General features: G+C 36.0%; 2 protein-coding genes across 2 annotated transcripts; one reads left to right on the top strand and one right to left on the bottom strand.

Annotated features, from left to right (window-relative positions):
• The first annotated feature begins 404 nt into the window (after positions 1-404).
• Positions 405-6206, top strand: LOC120462753 (cyclic nucleotide-gated channel alpha-3). The gene is made up of 8 exons (XM_089132491.1): positions 405-535; positions 664-693; positions 782-913; positions 2796-2864; positions 2955-3140; positions 3220-3321; positions 3837-3943; positions 4793-6206. Exons 1-8 carry the CDS (start codon positions 444-446, stop codon positions 6181-6183), a joined length of 2109 nt encoding a protein of 702 aa, XP_088988617.1. The 5' UTR covers positions 405-443; the 3' UTR covers positions 6184-6206.
• On the bottom strand, positions 3429-20052 carry cfap221 (cilia and flagella associated protein 221). The gene is made up of 24 exons (XM_039653068.2): positions 19875-20052; positions 19614-19714; positions 19207-19293; positions 18844-18939; positions 18651-18751; positions 17895-17998; positions 17580-17739; positions 17259-17376; positions 16529-16658; positions 15143-15245; positions 14957-15044; positions 14790-14873; positions 14446-14541; positions 14227-14314; positions 13547-13644; positions 13252-13332; positions 12383-12490; positions 12084-12254; positions 11053-11205; positions 10748-10848; positions 10571-10666; positions 10368-10478; positions 8782-8829; positions 3429-8543 (listed from the first exon to the last, which is right to left on the bottom strand). Exons 1-24 carry the CDS (start codon positions 20002-20004, stop codon positions 8417-8419), a joined length of 2580 nt encoding a protein of 859 aa, XP_039509002.2. The 5' UTR covers positions 20005-20052; the 3' UTR covers positions 3429-8416.
• Positions 20053-20244: the final 192 nt, after the last annotated feature.

The raw sequence follows: 20244 nt of genomic DNA, 5'->3' as shown, positions 1-20244 counted from the left end.
CAAATCTCCATCAACTGCAAGATGCTATTCTATCAATATGAGCGATAAAGAATGCTTTCAGCACCTTGTTGAATCAATTCCACATAGAATTAAGGCAGTTCTGAAGGTGAAAGGGGGTCAAACAAAGTATTAGTATTGTGTTCCTAATAATCCTTTAGGTGAGTGTATATAGGATTCATTATCCTTCTGTCCATTCTTAAAATAGAACAAGGATTTATTTTTAATCTTTTTCGTACAAAAATTGTCAAAGTGTTGCAATTTGAAAATGCATAACTTTAACCCTACTAAAATTAGCTTTAATGCTATTTATTCATGAATTCAAGACTATTTATGTGCATGTGGAAGTGTGTTCACTAATGAAAGTGCATTTCAATTTACAGGAGTGATTTCACAAATGCTCCAGATGTGATCCAAGTGCAGTGAAAGGCCTAACAGGAAAGAAAATGGCTAAAATCTGCACAGAACAGTCATACCCCTCACAAAGATCCGCCTTCACTCCTGAGCCAGCTATCGAATGGATCGAGAGAGGAGAAAGGTCTGAGGATATATACCGCAGACATATAGACGAATCAATCATTATTTTGCATCTAGAACAATTCTTTCATTCAATGAAGTCATTTAAGTCCTTATATTTTATTTGTTGTATATTTGGGTATTTTGCAGCAATCAGCCACGCCGTGGACTAATGGGCAGGTAATTTGACCTTTTGCTCTATTGGAGATTTGAGAATTGTTTGTGCATCATAAGTGATTTTAATAAGACACTGTACCTTCACTTTTAGGATGTGCCAGTTCATTCCGAGGTTTGGAGGAAGGTCTACCAAATGTAAAGCTTCTGAATGCAGTGATTCTGGTGACATGGAAAAGGATGCATCATGGGATGACAGAGGACAGGACCAACTGCGCAAGAGGAAGTGAGTGAAAATGCAACCATGTACAGTGGCCTCCAAAAAAATATTTGTACACAATGATAAAGTTAAAAACTAAATTGGAAATAAAGTAATCACCGTGCATTTTTATGGAAACTTCCACCACAACTTTTTCCTCCACCACAACAATTCTGATTTTATAAAGTTTGTCATTTTATAAAGTATTATATCAGAGTGTTTATTTACACCAAGTGCAAATAGTCTGCCTTGCTGGCCTGGCAGATCCAATTTACACTAACTCCGCCCACCATTGTCTGGTGGAGCCCCTACAAACTCACAAAAGCAATCCTGCTGATAACAGGATTAGCGGCACAGCAAGAAAAGCCTGAAACACACCGAGCCGACGTCAAAAGCCCAATTTACACCTGGAATTAAGATGAGTTTTGGCCGATCGGATCTTTTGTCCACTTTCAACCATTTCTGTCCTAATTTCTTCAAGTGAGGGTCTATGGGCGGGTAAATGGGTGTTTTTTTCAGATCTTTCAAACTAATGGACAAAATAAGTTTGCAAAATATGGGGAGAGGAATGGTGAGAGAACATTGAACGTGGTACGTTTTTTGTCTTCAAAGTTCAAACTAAACTTGGGTCTCCAAGCAACAAAGTTTAAACCCCATCTGGCTAGCACACTTCCCATACATTTTCCACCATATGAGAGTTTACACTACGAAAGCAATGCGGTCAAATGCATTTTTAAGCTAAGCTGAACAGCCAATCAGAGTTCTCTTTCTAACCAAAGACCCAACACCAATCCACCATGCTGAATCAAACCAAAAAAAAACCTGACTACGTCTGACTAGAGCCAACAGAAAATACTTAGCCGACAGACGTTTAAAAACGTCCCGACGTCCGCTTGGTTTGTCTCGACCTTTAGACGGGTGATGTTAGCCTTTTGACGCGACCGACCCAAATTCTTTTTCTGAACTTATTCTTTTACATTTTAGCATCGCAGATCAGCTCGGAAAAGCAATTATTTAAATAAAAATCATTAATAGTAGTAATATAAATTATGAGAATATTTGAACAGCGGGAATATAATGTTTATCGGGTAAGTTAGGGGAGGACTTTAGGGACAGGTACAAGTAATGCTCCATGAAGGCAGCATCCATTTTAGATTTTATTTATCATAAACACTTAATATATTGTTATCTGTTTTATAATATTCAACAATACACTGTTTGACACAATGTAAATAACATCTGTCGCTATTTGTACTTGTGTAATTTGTGAAAAGCTGCTTGCATACATATTTTTTTCTTTTCTGCAGATGTTGTGAACTTCCACATTTCCAACAAACAAATTGTGTAAAAAATAAAATAATAATACTTTGAGTGGAAACATAATCAGTCCTAATAATATATCTTGGTCTATGGTGAGATTAAGTGTGTTTCTCAAGACAGCAAGAGAGGCTGTGTTGATGGTAACCATAAACCTCTGCTGTCTATCACACTCTCACACCTTGTATTTGAACCACAACCCTTCCTGATGATGGTCCTGGTCATACTGCTAGTCTACTGGAAGATACTGCTACTTATTTGCTCACATTTAACAGAATAAAATGCGTTACAGCATAATGTAGGCCCACAATCTGATAAAGCAGAACTCCATAGAAGATTACCACAGAATTCAAAAACGCATCTCTCTCCCCTTGAGAGTGATTTATTAAATATTTAGAATAATTTGATAATGCTTTCAACTACCAAAACAATGTAGTACTCTCAGTTTCATTTGAATCCAATTGTAAATCCAATGTTGATTCAATGTCGTTTTTGATTATGAAGCGCATGTTTCAATGTTTTAGTATTTCATATTATATTACCTAATCAAATTACAGGAATAAGACTATTTATGCTATTGTTGTCTTTACAGCTTCAACAATAATGCAAATCATTGGCCTCTTGCAACACTGAATATGAACAACTGCAACAATACAGATGAGTATGTGGGAAAGTTAAATATTAGTACGTTGTTCTTAAGTACATTGTGCTAATTGCTGCATACTAAATATCATTCATCATTTGATTGCAGCAAAAAGGACGACAGGGAGATAAAGAAAGATGAGAAGAAAGAAGAACCAAAAAAGGATGAGAAGAAAGAAGAACCAAAAAAGGATGAGAAGAAAGAAGAACCAAAAAAGGATGAGAAAAAAGATGAAAAGAAAGATGAGAAAAAGGATGAGAAAAAGGATGATAAAAAGAAGGAGGAGGAGAAACCGTGAGTGTTTTTTCCCCAATAAATGCAATTTAACGGAGGTCTTTGCTCAGTTCTGAACTTTGTATACATTTCTTTTTAGAAAACAGATATGGATAATGGATCCAGCGTCAGATTTGTACTACCACTGGCTAACCATTGTAGCAATACCTGCCTTCTACAACCTAATGATGCTTATTACCAGGTAATTTTATTAAAAGTTCCATGATATTGCATGCTAATTATTAAAATATATTCAAATATTATTTAAAATGAGCACCTAATTATCAAACATACAAGAAAACTATATGCTGAAATATATCAAGCCAAGTCACCTTTATTTATATAGCGCTTTATACAAAACAGATCGTTTCAAAGCAGCTTTTTACAGTGTTAACAGGAAAATGTTCATTTCGGCTAAAACATTGTCATTGCTCAGTTCAGTGTCGATTCATTTCCGTATAAAGATTTTATACGAATTATTCATTTAATTTATAAAGCAGTTCTGCAGAAAACAGTGATGTCATCGTCCAGCTCAGTTCAGTTCTCATCCAATAGTGTCAGTGCAGTCAAATCAGTAAGTTTGTGTCCCCAACTAAGCAAGTCAGATATAATAATATTTAGTACTTCAAAGAATATTCTAGTGCTGTTATGTGGTGATAGCTCTAATGTAATGCTAAATTCAGTCTGTTCTGATCTGGGGGTTTTCTTTCTTTCCAGATCCTGTTTTAATGAGTTGCAGGATGATTACACAATCCTATGGTTAGTTCTGGACTATTCATCAGATGCCATCTACTATCTTGACACATTTGTGAGATCAAGAACAGGTAAGATTATTCTTCTAATTTTCTATGTTTGTTCACGTTGTCATATTTAACTAAATAGTGAATGAACTAAAAATCCATCTAAAGCAGTGGTTCAGCAAACAGCTAAAGGGGCCGCAGGCTGACTCAAAAATATTTAAATGAATAAATTCTGAATAATGTAATACAATTATCTATTTATAAATTCAAATACTACAGAGAACACAAAATCAAGATGTAAACTGAAATCATACTGTATTCATTTTTTATTTTTCATTCAAAAACTATTGTTATTATTATTATTACTATTGTTCAACGATTCTAAACTAGAGAACATACCTTCTGAAATCACTGCTCTACAGGGAAGTTGTCAGTGCTAAAAAAACATCCTATAAACAATAAGGATGTACCGATATGAACATTTTGACAGATACCGATAATTCTTTATATTTGAAAGCCGATAACCGATATATTGGCAGATAAATCTATTCTAAATCCATTTTTTTTTTAATTTTGGAGAGCCTGACAAAAAACAAAGTCTAACTATTAAAAGCCATGTCCCAAGCACACAATGTATTATTATACTGTTCGCATTATAATTTTTATGTAGCCTATATGACTTGCACTGCACACGTTGCACTGTATTTTCCTTTTTTGAAGTGATTCAAGTCATCTTTCAAGCAATTAAAAAACCATCACGGCAAAGCGAACAGTGCACATCTGAAGTGTCTCAACTTAAAAAAAAAAAAATAATGTATTTTTCGGCTTTAATATATTTGGCCGATAACGATAACTTTAAAACTGAACGATACCAATATGGTGGCCGATATATCGTGCATACCTAATAAACAATGTATGTAATTGTTTTCACAGGTTTCTTGGAGCAAGGCTTACTGGTGAGAGAATCTAAGAAGCTGTGGGAACACTATAAAAAGTCACCGCAATTCAGATATGATGTTTTCTCCATGATACCGACAGACATAATAATGCTGAAAGTGGGATACAACAATCCCGAACTCAGATTCAACCGGCTTTTCAAAATGGCTCGTCTGTTTGAGTTCTTCGATCGCACTGAAACCAGAACCAACTTCCCCAACATCTTCCGCATCAGCAATCTAGTCCTGTACATCCTGATCATCATCCACTGGAACGGCTGCATCTTTTTCGCCATCTCAAAAACAATCGGCTTTGGATCAGACACTTGGGTGTATCCCAACATCAGTGACCCCGAGTTTGGCCGTCTTGCCAGGAAGTACATCTACTGCTTGTACTGGTCCACTCTCACGCTCACTACAATCGGGGAGACGCCACCGCCTGTCCGAGACATTGAGTATTTATTTGTCGTTTCTGATTTTCTCATCGGCGTGCTCATTTTCGCCACCATCGTTGGTAACGTCGGTGCCATGATTTCCAACATGAATGCATCCCGCGCAGAGTTCCAGGCCAAGATTGACTCCATCAAGCAGTACATGCAGTTCCGAAAGGTCACCAAAGATCTGGAGGCCCGTGTCGTGAAGTGGTTTGACTACCTTTGGACGGAACAGAAGACCTGCGATGAGAAGGAAGTGCTCAAGAATCTCCCAGACAAACTCAAGGCGGAGATCGCCATCAACGTGCATCTGGAAACCCTTCGGAAGGTGCGTATCTTCCAGGACTGCGAGGCAGGGCTTCTAGTTGAGCTTGTCCTCAAACTCCAACCGCAGGTTTTCAGTCCTGGCGACTACATCTGCAAGAAGGGCGACATTGGGCGGGAGATGTACATCATCAAAGAGGGCAAACTAGCCGTGGTGGCGGATGATGGAGTTACGCAGTTTGTGGTCCTCGGTGATGGTGCTTACTTTGGCGAGATCAGCATCCTCGGCATCAAAGGAAGTAAGGCCGGAAACCGCAGGACCGCTAACATACGCAGCGTGGGCTACTCCGATCTGTTCGCACTCTCGAAAGATGACTTGATGGAAGCATTAACTGAGTACCCAGAAGCAAAGAAGGCTTTAGAGGAGAAAGGTAGGGCAATTCTGATGAAAGACAATCTTATCGACGAGGCTGCAGCCAATGCTGGCGCCGACCCGAAGGACCTAGAGGAAAAGGTCTCCACGCTGGAGACAAATTTAGATGTGATGCAGACTAAATTCGCTCGTCTTTTGGTAGACTGGACAGCCAGCCAGACAAAGATCAAACAGAGGATCGCCAACATGGAGGCCCGAGTGAAGACTCTTAGGGAGGAGGATTTATCCGAGGTCATGGAGGATAAGAAGGACAAATAGTTCTATGACGGAATTCTAGACGGAATTCTCAGGAACATGGATTACACATTTACCCATATAGAGAAATTTGGCATCATTTGAGAGGAATCGGTTGATCTCAAAATAGCACAGGAGCAACATGTACTATTTATAGACGAGTCAGTTAGAGATTTGGCATTTCACAAGACCTAAATCTAATTTGTAAAGGCACGTAAACAATGACAGATCAGACTGTTTTAGCCTCACTAATGCAGGATCGTCTTAAGAAGTAATTTTGGACAACAATGCACCGAGATCGTCTTCTGTTTTTGGTTATTTTGGTTCCTGATTCTTTTGCTATGGAGTATTGCAGTATCTCAATATCAGGTATTGTGATGCCTGAAATGGTAGAACTGTGCTGTGGATTAAGTTGTTTTTTTGTGCAGCTATACTCTCTGTGAGATGTCATGCTGTAAGTGGTTTTTAACCAGCATTAGTAAATACGCAGAATATCTTTCAGTTTTGAACTTTTGATGCAGTTTAAATTTCAAACAAGTTCTCAGAAATTGCTCCCAAGCCTTGGTCTTATCTACTATACCAAAGTTTTTGCTTTTACCAAGCGAGCAGAACATCCTGTAATGTGATAAAATTGAGGGGTTTTATTTTTTACATGAGGGTTCCCTATTTTAGTCCATCATGTTCTGTTCTTGTGTGTATATTCTATTTTCATTCAGCTAATTGTAAATTGTTGTATATGTTCTGTAATAAAATAAAAATATTGTAGAAATTTTCCTAACATTTCATGTCCACTGTGGATTTATTGGTTTGTTCGAGATTTTTCCATCAACAATTAATCCAAATAATCAAACTGTGCAGTTGTTGTGGGCATAATCCTGTTCAGGCTTGCCCTTAATGTGACAATCTATGACTTCAGTGCGTGTTGTCCATTGGGAACGGTAGACCAACAATTAGAACTACCAAACATTAAAGGCTAGTTAAGGAGCTGTGCTGGAAATGCAAACGGTGCAGTTTTGGTGCCTAACCCTAAGTGAAATGTAAAATGAAATTAGGTGTCAACGTCTCTGCGTAGTTTTTTACGATTATTGTTTTGTTTTGTTTTTTGAATACTACAAAAAAAATAGGCATCCAATGACTTATTTCAAACGTTTTCATGCATTTAATCATAGATTTGTGGGTTTTTTTATAGATACATTTTTGAGAGATACTGATTATGGAAAGCAGCTGAGAATTATCACAATTATTACAAAAACTGCTTGTAATGCAAATGACGTGATAGTTGTTGGGTGTCAACTACCATTAACTTCATGCAATACAGGGTGCTAATTGCAGTGTCCTCAGGGACAGGAACCAAGCAGCGTTTCGCTATAGTGAGGTTAATGTGGAGGTGAGAGCAGTGCAGCAAAACGGTTGTGGATGAAAGACTGTCAGAAGGATTAGATCCAGGCTGGCATTTGCTTGGGTGCAAACCAGACCGCGTAAAACGGAAGCTTGTAAAGCCTCATGATCACTCTCTTCCTAATAATCAACGTCTCACTGAATCGGTGGAAATGCTCGATTAAGTTGTCATGTTAGTGAAAATATCTGCCAAAAACATGCATTGCAGTCACATATTTTTTTTTTTCCACTTAAAAATGGTATTTTAAGATTTTATGTAAAAAATTACATGTAAAATGTATTAAAGTAATAAAAATATATTTTGCACTTTTGAATTCACAAAAAAAAATCGTGGACTGCTGTAATTAAAGAAAGGTGACTTGCCAAAAAGCAATTTAGCAATTTTTTTAGTTTATTAGTATTATATATATATAAATTAACGTTATGTTGTCAATTTATTCAAATAAAAAATAACCTTTGCACAAACTTGGAATTCATGTCAAATAGAGGACTGCTGTTATATATGGTAACTTGTCAAAAAAAAAAATGGTACTATGTCTGATTTGTTTCATATGTGCTCATATGAGTTGTTTCTACATATCTACAGTTTAAAAAAAAGTGTTTTTTGTAGTTTAGGTTTACTAGAAAGCAAATTGAATGATAAAGGAAATAAGATTAGAAAATATATTTAACTGAACTTGTGAAAAAAGAGATTTCATACAAACATTGACTAGAACTTCTTGTTAGTTGTTGAGTTTTATGTGACAGACATTTAATGCCATCTGGTGGCTTGTCATTGTATTTAGCTGAAATCTGCACGTTTACCTGATCTACCACTGCATTTCACTGTCCATTTCCATTTCTTTTGAAGATGAAAGTGCTATTTACTGTCACATGATGAGGCACAGCTGACTCTGCCTGTAGATTTCAATTCTTTTAATCTCCCCAGCACTTTTGGTCCCAGTCTGTTGTTCTGTGTTGACTCCAACGGCTGCTCACGTGTGTTTCTGTGATCCAAAAATTAAAGAGGAAGAAAGTTTATCTCATGTCATCTTCATTCTGTAACCTGCACAACAAAGCAAATCATTTGCTGTTCTCATGCCCAGATGGTGGAATCAACTTCCCCTACATTGTAGAACAAACAAAAACTGCCTTTTTGTTTTATGAATTTATGTTTTATAGCTTTTACAATGATTACCCTGTCAAAATGAGGAATATGAGATGGATTAAAGTGCTGGTGCTCACCTTGTTGTGGATCGTGCAGAGGCGACTGGTGCTATTGGACTTCTGAGACTTGCAGACAGAGAAGATTTAGGTTATGTTTCTATTCAATCATATGTCAACCTCAAAATGACAGAAATCCAAGTCTCGTAGGTTTGAAACTTCCTTTGTGACCATTAAAAAAAGTGCATTCTATATACACTCAACTAAAGGATTATTAGAAACACCTGTTCAATTTCTCATTAATGCAATTATCTAATTAACCAATCACATGGCAGTTGCTTCAATGCATTTAGGGGTGTCAAGACAATCCTGGTCCTGGTCAAGACAATCTCCTGAACTCCAAACTGAATGTCAGAATGGGAAAGAAAGGTGATTTAAGTCTGAGTATTTCACAAAAGGCTCATAAAATGGGATTTCACGCACAACCATTTCTAGGGTTTACAAAGAATGGTGTGAAAAGGGTAAAAAACATCCAGTATGCGGCAGTCCTGTGGGTGAAAATGCCATGTTGATGCTAGAGGTCAGAGGAGAATGGGCCGACTGATTCAAGCTGATAGAAGAGCAACTTTGACTGAAATAACCACTCGTTACAAGCGAGGTATGCAGCAAAGCATTTGTGAAGCCACAACACGCACAACTTTGAGGCGGATGGGCTACAGCAGCAGAAGACCCCACCGGGTACCACTCATCTCCACTACAAACAGCGAAAAGAGGCTACAATTTGCAAGAGCTCACCAAAATTGGACAGTTCAAAACTGGAAAAATGTTGCCTGGTCTGATGAGTCTCGATTTCTGTTGAGACATTCAGATGGTAGAGTCCGAATTTGGCATAAACAGAATGAGAACATGGATCCATCATGCCTTGTTACCACTGTGCAGGCTGGTGGTGGTGTAATGGTGTGGGGGATGTTTTCTAGGCACACTTTAGGCCTACTGCTACGGCCTACCTGAGCATTGTTTCTGACCATGTCCATCCCTTTATGGCCACAATGAGTTCACTGTACTAAAATGGCCCCCACAGTCACCAGATCTCAACCCAATAGAGCATCTTTGGGATGTGGGGGAATGGGAGCTTCGTGCCCTGGATGTGCATCCCACAAATCTCCATCAACTGCAAATGCTATCCTATCAATCTGGGTGATAAAGAATGCTTTCAGCACCTTGTTGAATCAATGTAATGTAGAATTAAGGCAGTTCTGAAGGCAAAAGGGGGTCAAACACAGTATTAGTATGGTGTTCATAATAATCCTTTAGGTGAGTGTAGTATGAATGTGTAGTATGAATTAAACTTGGATCTATTACATTCGCCATGCTCTCATTTTCATGTGACCGACAGCATCTGTTCCATCGTTTCACTACTATTCATAAATCCTCCCGTTGCCTCATGGGATATTAAAAAGGTTCAGTGGATGTGCATCTGGGTACTTTTCAGATTCTGTTTTATGAATACTATGAATTCAGACAAACTATTTTGCTCACATTCTGTTTTTTGCCAACCATATAGTAAGGAAGTAGGCATATTATGATGCTGGGCATGATAAAGAACAAGACAATTAGCAAATTCTCAATTACCCAAAATGTCAAATCTGATAACCCATTGTACCAACCCATTGCCTTCATCTTGATCCTTTTTAACAGATGAAGCTGAAGATCTCGCAGACAGACCAAACTCTGCTTCAGTCATCTCAGGAGTGAGACGAAGATCTGAGCTCTCAGACCTGCCAAAGAAATCAAACCAGCATGCATCTAATGGCGTCCCAAACAATTAGCAATGGAGGGTTTATTCAAGCTGGTGTTAATCTATATTTACCCTTCAGCTTGAATCTCATCTCTGATGCTGTTGGGCAGACCCTGAAGATCTGGAGGGGCCTCCACAGGCAGCAGGACAACACTGAACGGGTCACACCTAGATATAAAACAATATTGTTCCTGTAAATAAGAGGTAAGCCAACAAATGAATGTTTATATGAGTGCATGCAATACTTACATGCGTGGGGCCCAGTCGCTTCTTAGACTCGAAATATTGGATAAAGTGCTTAAGGCCATACAGGGAAACTTTTTCCACACCATAATCCCTTTGATTATATCCTGCATTTGATATTTTAAGCAAATGATTACAGGATAAAACGTATATTTAGTAATAACATTAAAATAAACACTAAAAAAAAAAATTTTTTTGTCCAGGATAATGATCATTTCAGACAGTAATATAGTACCAGCTATGATATAAAACTTCATTTTAAGGCCATATGATTGAGAGTTTGCTGTGATGCAAAAAATGTCTCAACAAACCTTTCTATCTAGAAACTTCTTTTGTGTTTGAGGGGCATGCACACCCACGACCTTAGGGACAGTGTATCGTGGCAATGGACACAAATGAAAGTCCAGGTCACACTCCAGGTAAAGCGGAGCTGGTTTGAAGGCATAAACGTGTGGTGCAGGATTCTAAATAAAATTTAAAAAGATCATATTAATTCAAACAGTGTAAGACTTGTTAAGCTTAAAAAAAACAAAAAAACAAAAAAAAAACCACAAGCAGAACCGACAGGTTATAGAGTTGTGAAGAAGTAGTTTATACTACTTTATCCAATGTCATTTTAGTATCATTAATACATAATTATATTTTTTATTTATATTTTGAATTAGTTTTTGATATTTCATAATTAAACTTCATTTAAAGTAATTTTGTCATTTTATCAGGATTTAAAATATAGTTTATAGTATTTCATAATTTATTTAATTCTCAGTTACATTGTAACAATTTACAATAATATCTCACTTGTTAACATTAGTAAATGTATTAACTAACAATGAGCAATATATTTTTTAAAGCATTTATTAATCTTTTTTAACGTTTGTTTGTAAAAATCTAATTGTTTATTGTTTGTTCATATTAGTTCCGAATAAATTAACTAATGTTAATACTGAATTTTAAAAATGTATTGGTAAACGTTGAAATTATTAACATGAATTTATATTAATAAATGCTGTAGAACTATTGATCATTGTTAGGTCATGTTAACTAATATATATGTAACTAATGTTAAAAAATGAAATCTTATTGTAAGTGTTACCAGTTTAATTTGCCTTAGTACAAGTGAATCTAAATAAAATGGAGAAATGGATAACATGCTTTTGACAAATAGCTGAAATAAAATAAAAATACATTTTATTTTAATGTAAATTTAATTTTAATTTATTATTTCAGGTAATGAAGAGGTTGTTTAATGATTATACTTTAAGCTAATGATAACAAATATGATCTTTTCATCGTATAGACATGGTGTTTGTGGCAGAAAATGATAGGTGGCTCAAAAACATACAAAGATCCGGAGAGGGTGGGCGTTGGGCAGTCTGAGAAGTGCGTCAGGTGTACTGAAACTAAGCATGGGACCTAAATCCTGATGTGATCCATCATGGGCCTCTGGACTGTTATCTTCCTCATCATCACTGAGCTCTACAGATGGACATGTCACTACAGGCAACAGCTCGTCCTGTAACAACACAATGCCGAGTAGATCAAACACAATAGTTAGATTTGTTTCCGGATTCATTTTAATGTAAACATATACAACAATTAATCATTTTATGGCTAAAAATAACCCAATAACATGTTGTTTACCTCTGCTCCGGTGCGTAATGTCCTACACAGGTCAGGAGAAACGAATGTTGCTGCTGCATCAAAGACAGATAATGGCTGATAACCCATCAGTTTGTAACGCTGGGGAACCTTAAAAATAGACGTCCACAATTTCCATTATGCTGGCTGGGATCACATTATGAGGAATCATGTTTTAAAGAGAAACTCAAGAAAATAAATATTAAAATGTATGATATGAAATGGTTGGTTAAATATAATTAAAACAGTGCTCTGTTGGATTAGTAAATGGCCTTTATGTGGCATTTCCTGATTTGGTAACACTTTATTTCGACGTTCCACTTTGTTCGTAGAAAGTGTGCTTAATAGATACTAACATTTTGTTTTGAAACATTCCAGGATTTTTCTCCATATAATGGACTTCAATGGGAACCAAACGGTTCAAGGCTAAAAAGACAGTTTCAGTGCAAACTGCAAACTGTTCAAAGGGCTTTGAGCAATTTCAGACGATGGATAAGGGTCTTATCAAGCGAAACGATCACTCATTTAAAAAAAAAATAAACAAAGTTTAAGTTTTATAAGCTTGTTTAAAGCCCTTTGAACAGTTTGCACTGAAACTGTCTTTTGGACCTTGAACCGTTTGGTTCCCATTGAAGTCCATTATATGGAGAAAAATCCTGGATCCTTAATTTCTTTTCGACTGAAGAAAGAATGACATGGATATTTTGGATGACATGGGGGTGAGTAAATTATCAGCAAAAGTTTTTTTTTTTTAAAGTGAACTACTCCTTTAAGCCAGAAGTGGGCATTTACAGGAACTTTAAGAAAAATTACATGGTAAAAAATTTCCTATCAGACGATAAATGAGTGGGGAAAGCGCTTTCTTCCCGTACCTTTAGATTGAACAGTGGAGTCCTGAGTTTCAGATCTGCTTCAGGCATTTTTACAGGAATTTGGCCCAAAGCATTCACACCCTGAAAGCCACAACACAAGACACAAAAATTTGCCACAAAATCTCAAATGTTGAACTGAAACTTTTTGGCATTTGTCGAACAAAATGCACCTCTTTAAGAGGTTTCGATTCTATTTACAGTAACTGAAAATATTGAAGTCTAGTTTTTGCATCAAAATTGTGTCATACAAGAAATATACAGAGGCTCTGTACAATAACCATAAGCAGTCTCTCACAAGTTCGTCAGGTTGGTCCTCAGGTATAAATGTATTGAAGGTAATGGGCAGAACTTTTTCTGGTGTCAGCTTAAAAAAGTGTGGCTTCTCATCCCCATCTACAACAAAAGAACAGATAAATATTAAAATATATATATATTGGTGATATGACTTACAACATAATAGCAATATACACCTTCATTCAAAAGTCTGGAGTATGCAAAACATTTTGGTAACACTTTATAATAAGCATACATTAACAAAGTACTGCATATTTTATATATTGTACCCTCTGTTACTATATCAATAGGCTTTTTATAATGTTTTTGAAAGAAGTATTTTATGCTCTCCAAGGCTACATTTATTTTTTTTAAGTAATATATTCTATCTGAATATAAATGTGATATATTCCTGTGATGAAAAGGCTGAATTTTCAGCAGCATTCCTCCTGTCTTTAGTGTCACATGATGCTTCAGAATTCATTCTAATGATTTTCTGATAATAATTCATTCTGCTGATTTGATGTTCAAGAAACATTTCTTATTAATATTACCAATGTTGAAAACAGTTGAAACAGTGATACATTTTTTTTCAGGAGTCTTTGATGAAGAAATTGTTTGTAACCCTGTAAATCTCATTACTGTCATTTTTATACAATTTAATGCAAGTATTAATTAGAATAATAACAATAAAATCCCAACCTGATTCTTTATCTCCTTGACTCCTGGTTTTGCGAACAAGTTCTCTTAATGACTCAAGCCTCTTGTTCATACGACATTGAAGAACAACCTCGATTGAACACAACAGAATGTAACATTATTATACTAATACTGTGAGTTGAAAACAAGCATCGTAGTAATGCTTTAAATAATAGTTTAATAACATTTAAATTAATATGGTTTAGTTATGAGCTATGTTACCTTTCGAGCAGCCTGCTGGAAGAGTCTGAGTGCTCTCTGTCTGACCTCCAGCTGGCCAGTGCCATACCTGATGAAATCCACAGTGCATTCTGGGAACTATAACATAGAGATGCTATAACATTTACATGCTAACTGTATGTGACAAATGGTATCAATACACAATTTTATTGTGATATGAGCTTGTTATACAGTACGTTCTTGCTACCTATTTAAAACTATGTACTTTCTTACCATCAGTGAAGTACATACTTGTAATATACACAGGACAGAGCCTAAACTAAAAGTACAGACTAGAAACATGATTTGTAAAGATCAAGATGTCAATAAGAAAGCCTTGCACATACCTGTCCAGCATCTCGTAAAATTCGCCTTGAGAAAAGTCTCGTTGAAGATCCTGAAGAGGCCACTGACTCACCACTGTATTTTAGCTGAAAAACACATTAAGTATATGAGCATTCAGTGGAAAGTGACAAAAATGTTTCATATGAATCAAACCAATTCACTGGCTTACTTTGAAAGCAGCAACTGCCTCATCTTGCTCCTTTAAAATTTTAAGTTTTTGAGCGGTTGAACATGGGTCATCACCCAAATCAACTTGCCTAAGGATAAAACACACTATTTTTAAGGGATTTGCAGTTCGCTTTGTTATATTGTACGTAAAATCAGAATATGTCATCTGTCATGTGGAGCAACACACCAGCGGATATGATTGGCTTTCTCCTCCTTTTGTTGGACCTTCTTTAAAAAAGCAGCTTCCTTCATCTCTCTTGTTTGGTCTGCAAACTTGGTATAAGACATGGCTTCAACAAATAAAATAAAACATAAGGGTATCTTGAATTACTGTGATTTCTGGTCAGGTCATTGCATATTTGATTAGTTGTATGCTGTTTTACAAATCCAAATCTTTTAAAATTGAATTCTGTATGTGTGTTTCAGCCATAACACTCAGTCTATAATTCAATGTTTTTGTTATTTAGGATATATGACATATTTGGCATCATACACACACCACAGTGGATAAGAATTGTTTAAAATAAAATAAAAAAGAGAGACTTTCATCTCTACTTCTGTCATCAGATTTTACTAGAATTACACACAGAGTGATGACTGATGAGGGCAGCACAAAATAAAGTGGTACAAACAGTGTAAGCTAAAAATGATCTTAGAATTCAAGAAAAGCATCACTGTAAAAGCCCATTTCCCCCCCAACTTGCAAAGGGGGCATAAAATGGGACTTCATTTATTATTATCTAAACTCCACTCCACTGAAAGGACCAGATTTGATCTCATCAGCAACAATTTCCAGGCTGATCAGGTTTTAGGTTTTTAGCGCTGGTTAGATGCTGGTGAACCACCATAAAGGCCCTGATATACTTCAAGCAAAATCGGAGAACGAACTGATGTGAAGTCAAAATCAGGCCAAAAAGTTTGTTTGGAGTTTGAAACAGTTTGCCAAATCGATTACACAATAGTGTGCTCTATGGCTCCGCCTTCTTTGACGTGGAACTCTTCTCCGGTTCATTTCTTCTACTCAATCTGTCAAGATCAGACATCCGTGAGTAAAAACATGAACACACTGGAGAGTCGCTTTATAGTAGAAAATGAATTTGTAATTCTAATTGTCAGTTCTTTCATGTTTAATATGGTAAAGCTGCTGCTTTAAAGCCATCCATCGTGCTACATAAAGCGATTAGAGTGTCATATTGCAGAGCTTGTGCAAACATATCCCACATTGTGCATCTTAACTGCTATTTTCTCACCGCTGTTATTTATTTATTTATTTTGTTATTGAGAGGAAAGCGCACATATTTACAAAGTTCGCTCTCAGCAGTGTCGCGATGCTCGCTAACAGTACATATCAAAGTTCTTTTTTCACCTCCAAACGAAGAACAACTGAAAAAAATTGCATCAAGTAAATCTGGGCTTTCAGGGGCAAAAACATTGGTCTTGATTGGCCAATGCTAGTGGACACATCAGCATTCCAGCATGGCAGTTGCTGCCTTTGCCAAACTTTCATTTCCACGGTTTTAGTTGTTAACACGCACCTCATAGGTCCTCTAAATGAGTACTGTGGTGTTCTTACCCTCCCGGAGTTCCTTGTATCTTATTTTGTCTTGTGGCTGGAGAAGCATTTTAACCAGTCCTGCATGAGTGGTGATATCTGTGGTGGAAACCTGCAGTTGTGGATCAGCTTTGCTCTTCTTTTTGCTGCCCTATAAGAGTAAAAACAGAATAATGTGATTGTAGGCAAGATTAATCACTAGATGATTGCTTCATGATAGTTTTAACCAGAATTTTTCATTATTACTATTATTACTACCACCAACACTCATTACTTCATTATCATTTAATTTACATTATCATTTGATTTACATAAATTGCTGATTTAAATAAAATAAATAGTTTTAATAAATCAAACAAAACCACAGCTAAAATTTTTGCTGCCTTATGATTGTAATTCTTTGTATGTGTTTCCCATATTTGACGGCTGAAAGGGTATCCAGTCAATTCTAATTGGATTCAGCAAGCTCAGTGCAAACAACAAAATTAACATTGTAATTCAATCTCACACAAACCTCTCTGCTACTGTTTTTAAAGGCCCCAAATGAAATTAACCTTAGCTAATTCAAATTCCTTAAACCATTTAGACCCCGTTGAAAAGACAAGCACGACTTTCTGTTTTGGGTGCTGGATTTTTTGCTGGTTAACAGCATGCCTTGGCTGTTCCTCCAAACCAGCCCTAAATACTCAATAGTTGAAACTGATCTTTTGAGAATATAAATAAAAACAAGAACAATAATATATTTTCTCACCTTCTCCAAGGAAGGAGATATTTTCGGCTTATGATAGGATGTAACAGCCAGAGATTTTCCATCAGCAGCCTTCCGCTCTTCAACAAAATGATCATCATCACCATTTCCATCAGGTTTACTGAGGCATAGAGAGAACAAAAATGCCATTAATGTTTTTGCAAAAGCATCTGAACTTAGACATTTACACAACATTTTTACAATAACATTAACATTTTTAGGATGTAAATGTTAATTTAAAAAATAACATGGCATGTTCCTATTTGGTTACTTAAGTGTTATGAGTGCATTGCAATCTTTTATTTTTCCTGTTGTATGTATTACCTGAGCAGCAGGTATGGAGATGAGGAACCCGTCACTGTCCAGATGACAGGTTTGGAATTGAACTGAGAGATGATCAGCTGTAGTGTGATGTCAGCTGTACCATACCGCAGAGGTGTAAATGTCACTTTTAACGTGGTCTTTCCATTAGCTGGAATGATCCCTGATTAAAACACGGATAACATCTGTTATTTATACTGATGTTACAGTAAATAAAATACAAAGTAAGTCAGTATATGTTTGATCACCAACTAGAGTTCTATCAGTATTTATGCACTTATACTGGTTTCCATTGCTCTCTAACAGCAGAGTGGTTACCTGACAGTGGTGTTACAGTGAAGGACTCATGGGGCTGAAGGCAATGCACTTGGAACTCAAAGTCTATTGGACAACTGCAGCCTAGTGGAATCACATGACTGGTACTAAAAAAAAAAAGTTATGTCTTTTACAAATTATGTCATCATTCCTCCAGTCTTCAGTGTCACATGATCCTTCAGAAATCATTCTGATAATAATACAGGTTTGTGCAGCAAATCAGCATATTAGGAACCTTTCTTATTATGATCAATGTTAAATAATTTTGTTGAAATTTTATAAGGATTCAGGATAGTAAGTTAAAAAAAACACATTTATTTAACAATGTAAAAGTCTATGCAGTGACTTTTGATGTAATGTAATGTCTCTTTGTTAAAATATATATCAATTTATTTAAAGAAAAATGACCCCAACGTTTGAACAATAGTTTGTATCTACATATGAAGAGTTCAGATGCAAAAGCCTCTAAATGCCATTTGAAATTTTTTTCTTTAATGATGATTTTTATCAAACTTGTATATTTAAGTTCAGTAATTTCACTTAAATGGCAATGATAATTACCTATTAATTGTTATTTAAGTGAAATTACTGAACTTAAATATACAAGTTTGATAAAAATCATCATTAAAGAAGAAAATTTCAAATGGCATTTAGAGGCTTTTGCATCTGAACTCTTCATATATCTTAGTTATTTTATAACAACAATGTTATCATAGTTATTTTACATGTTATTGGTGTGATATGATTATTATTGTATACCTCTGTCCGAGTGGCACTGGGGGAAGACTAATGTGAGATGGGATGTGAAGATCATTGATAACAGGATACGCATGAACAGGAACCAGTAAGTTCTCCTCTCCCTGACACAAACACAAAACACAGACACATGATAGCTGTTCTGAGTCCTTACAGAATTTGCATGGCCAAATATTAGACAAAAACATGTTTTTACCTGGCCATGAATCCTGATGTTATCAGAAAAGTAACGCCACTCATCCGGTCGGAAGAGCACTGTAACAGTGTAAGCCAGACCCGGAACCAGTCGGCACTGCATTTAAAACAGTACGATCAGCACTGAATATTTTGAACATTATGGAGTGAATTTCATAATCTTAATGGTAATAAAATAAGCCTAATTTCCTTTGTGAAAAATAACATGTATTTAAAAATAATGATAAAATAAAACTATAAGAGGGAAATATAGCCCAAGCATTTCTGGAAAGGTTTTGTTCATGAAACTAAAATAATCAGAAATATTATACAATTTTTAAAGCCTATCTGTAAAAGTGATATTTGTAAGGCAGTTGATGGTTACCTTTTTGGTGTACTTAATTTGGAAGTGCCTTGTCTGAGGGGGTAAAATGTGGACACTGAGCACGTCAGAGGAGACATTGACTAGTTTCTTGGGAAAAAAACAACAGCTTTTGTCATTACGTCATACTTCCTACCATATTGTTCCCTTTCTCTAATGTTGCATTCAGCTACAACTCATGAGATGTTTCCCACTGACCGCAGAGTACTATTAGTGGAATTTTTAATAGTGTTTAAGGCCAATGACACAAACAAGTCACATTATATAACCATTACGGTCATGAAACATTCCGGGGTAAAAAAAAAAGAACAAAAAATTAGAACAAAAAAAATTCACACTAAAAAAAATAAAAATTCTATTCGGTTTTAGCAAGAATATGAACGAAGTAAAAAATAAATAAATAAACCAACCAGGATTTTCCTATAATCCTTTCCTACTTCAAAGCCACTGAAGTGCAGCTCTGATGGTTCGGCTTGAACTATACTGTTACTCTTCAGTTTGGCAAACACCCCTGAAAGAAAAAAATACAAAGACACATTTATACATGAATGGGAAATTAAAAATGTGTATCAGTTTCATAAGATACAATAATTGTTAGTGGCCTGCTCAAACATAAAACTTAATGTTTAAGAAATAAATATGATTTTAAAAAGAACAACAGTGTTACTTACTAGTTTCCAGAAGGTGATGGGGGACATTTCCACTCTTTCTGGTGTCCTCCAGCAGTTGACTTAAAGGAAGTAGGGTTTTTTTCTTCACACTCTTGGAGAAAGTCTCTGAGGCAGAATGAACCACCTCCATGCCAACTGCACTTTACAGAGATTCTTGATCATAACAAACAATCTACACCTGTGAGTGGATAGTTGACATGCCATTTTTCAAGCAGTAAGTTATCCTTCAGTGCAGTGTGACATTCAATAGTCGTGTAAGTCTTATATAATTATTATAAATGGTGTTTATGTATGTAATTTATATAAATATATAAGCTCCAATATCTCCTGCTTGACTTTAGAGCTTCTACATAAATCAATTATTTATATT

The sequence above is a fragment of the Pimephales promelas genome, chromosome 6, assembly GCF_988280905.1.
Source record: "Pimephales promelas chromosome 6, fPimPro1.hap1.1, whole genome shotgun sequence".
NCBI lineage: Eukaryota > Metazoa > Chordata > Actinopteri > Cypriniformes > Leuciscidae > Pimephales > Pimephales promelas.
The sequence above is the reverse complement of the archived record's forward strand: the minus strand, read 5'-3'. Positions and strand labels throughout refer to the sequence as shown.